Here is a 1,295-nt window from a genome sequence, read left to right on the forward strand (position 1 = left end):
ACTTTATTTTAGATTCAATCTGACAAGTCACAATCTGAACATTTCAGAATTAATATAGGGACAGAGAAAATTATCATTTTTCAGTTGTCTCGCACCACATTTAATATTCCTCTCCTTCCTCCTCTCCTTCACCCTCAATCGAGTCGACTCCCACCTCTTCGTAATCCTTCTCCAGAGCAGCCATATCCTCTCGTGCCTCAGAGAACTCCCCTTCCTCCATCCCCTCCCCCACATACCAGTGGACGAAGGCCCTCTTTGCGTACATCAGGTCAAACTTATGGTCCAGCCTGGCCCAGGCCTCTGCAATGGCGGTGGTGTTGCTCAGCATGCACACGGCCCTCTGGACCTTAGCAAGGTCTCCCCCAGGGACTACAGTGGGTGGCTGGTAGTTGATGCCAACCTTGAAGCCAGTGGGACACCAGTCCACAAATTGGATCGAGCGCTTGGTTTTAATGGTGGCGATGGCAGCGTTGACGTCTTTAGGCACCACATCGCCACGGTACAGAAGACAGCAGGCCATGTACTTGCCGTGACGAGGGTCACACTTAACCATCTGATTGGCCGGCTCGAAGCATGCGTTGGTGATCTCTGCCACTGAGAGCTGCTCATGGTAGGCCTTCTCTGCAGAGATCACCGGGGCATAGGTGGCCAGAGGGAAGTGGATGCGGGGATATGGTACCAGGTTGGTCTGGAACTCTGTCAGATCAACATTCAAAGCACCATCGAAGCGAAGGGAGGCAGTAATGGAGGACACGATTTGGCTGATGAGCCTGTTCAGGTTGGTGTAGGTGGGGCGCTCAATGTCGAGGTTCCTGCGACAAATATCGTAGATGGCCTCGTTGTCCACCATGAAGGCACAGTCAGAGTGCTCCAGGGTGGTGTGGGTGGTCAGGATGGAGTTGTAGGGCTCAACCACTGCAGTGGACACCTGAGGGGCAGGATAGATGGAGAACTCCAGCTTGGACTTCTTGCCGTAATCAACAGAGAGACGCTCCATCAGCAGAGAGGTAAAACCAGAACCAGTTCCTCCACCAAAGCTGTGGAAGACCAGGAAGCCCTGCAGCCCTGTGCACTGGTCAGCCTGTGGTAACAGAAATTCACATGTAATGTGGGTTTATACTGTATACTCTCTACCAGCTATATTTGGTGTCAGTCTCAGATTTAAAACTGTTCTCTTGTTGCTATGACCTTGATGAAAGGTAACTAGTGTCATCTTCTCTACAGAATACTTGGAGAACAGACATTTTGAAGAGTGTGAATGAACACCAGTTTTAGGGGTGTTCTGAATATGGTTG

At 50.7% G+C, this 1,295-nt stretch overlaps 1 protein-coding gene across 1 annotated transcript in view; it reads right to left on the minus strand.

The window, feature by feature from the left end:
* The window catches only part of LOC107095079 (tubulin alpha-1B chain), a 4,887-nt gene continuing 3,592 nt past the window's right edge, over window positions 1–1,295 (minus strand). The window contains exon 4 of the mRNA XM_015391051.1: window positions 1–1,081. Within this exon, the coding sequence (XP_015246537.1) occupies window positions 101–1,081 (981 nt within the window). The 3' untranslated portion in view covers window positions 1–100. The remainder of the gene's footprint in view (window positions 1,082–1,295) is intronic.

Source organism: Cyprinodon variegatus, unplaced genomic scaffold (genome assembly GCF_000732505.1).
Source record: "Cyprinodon variegatus isolate N-32 unplaced genomic scaffold, C_variegatus-1.0 Scaffold522, whole genome shotgun sequence".
Lineage (NCBI taxonomy): Eukaryota > Metazoa > Chordata > Actinopteri > Cyprinodontiformes > Cyprinodontidae > Cyprinodon > Cyprinodon variegatus.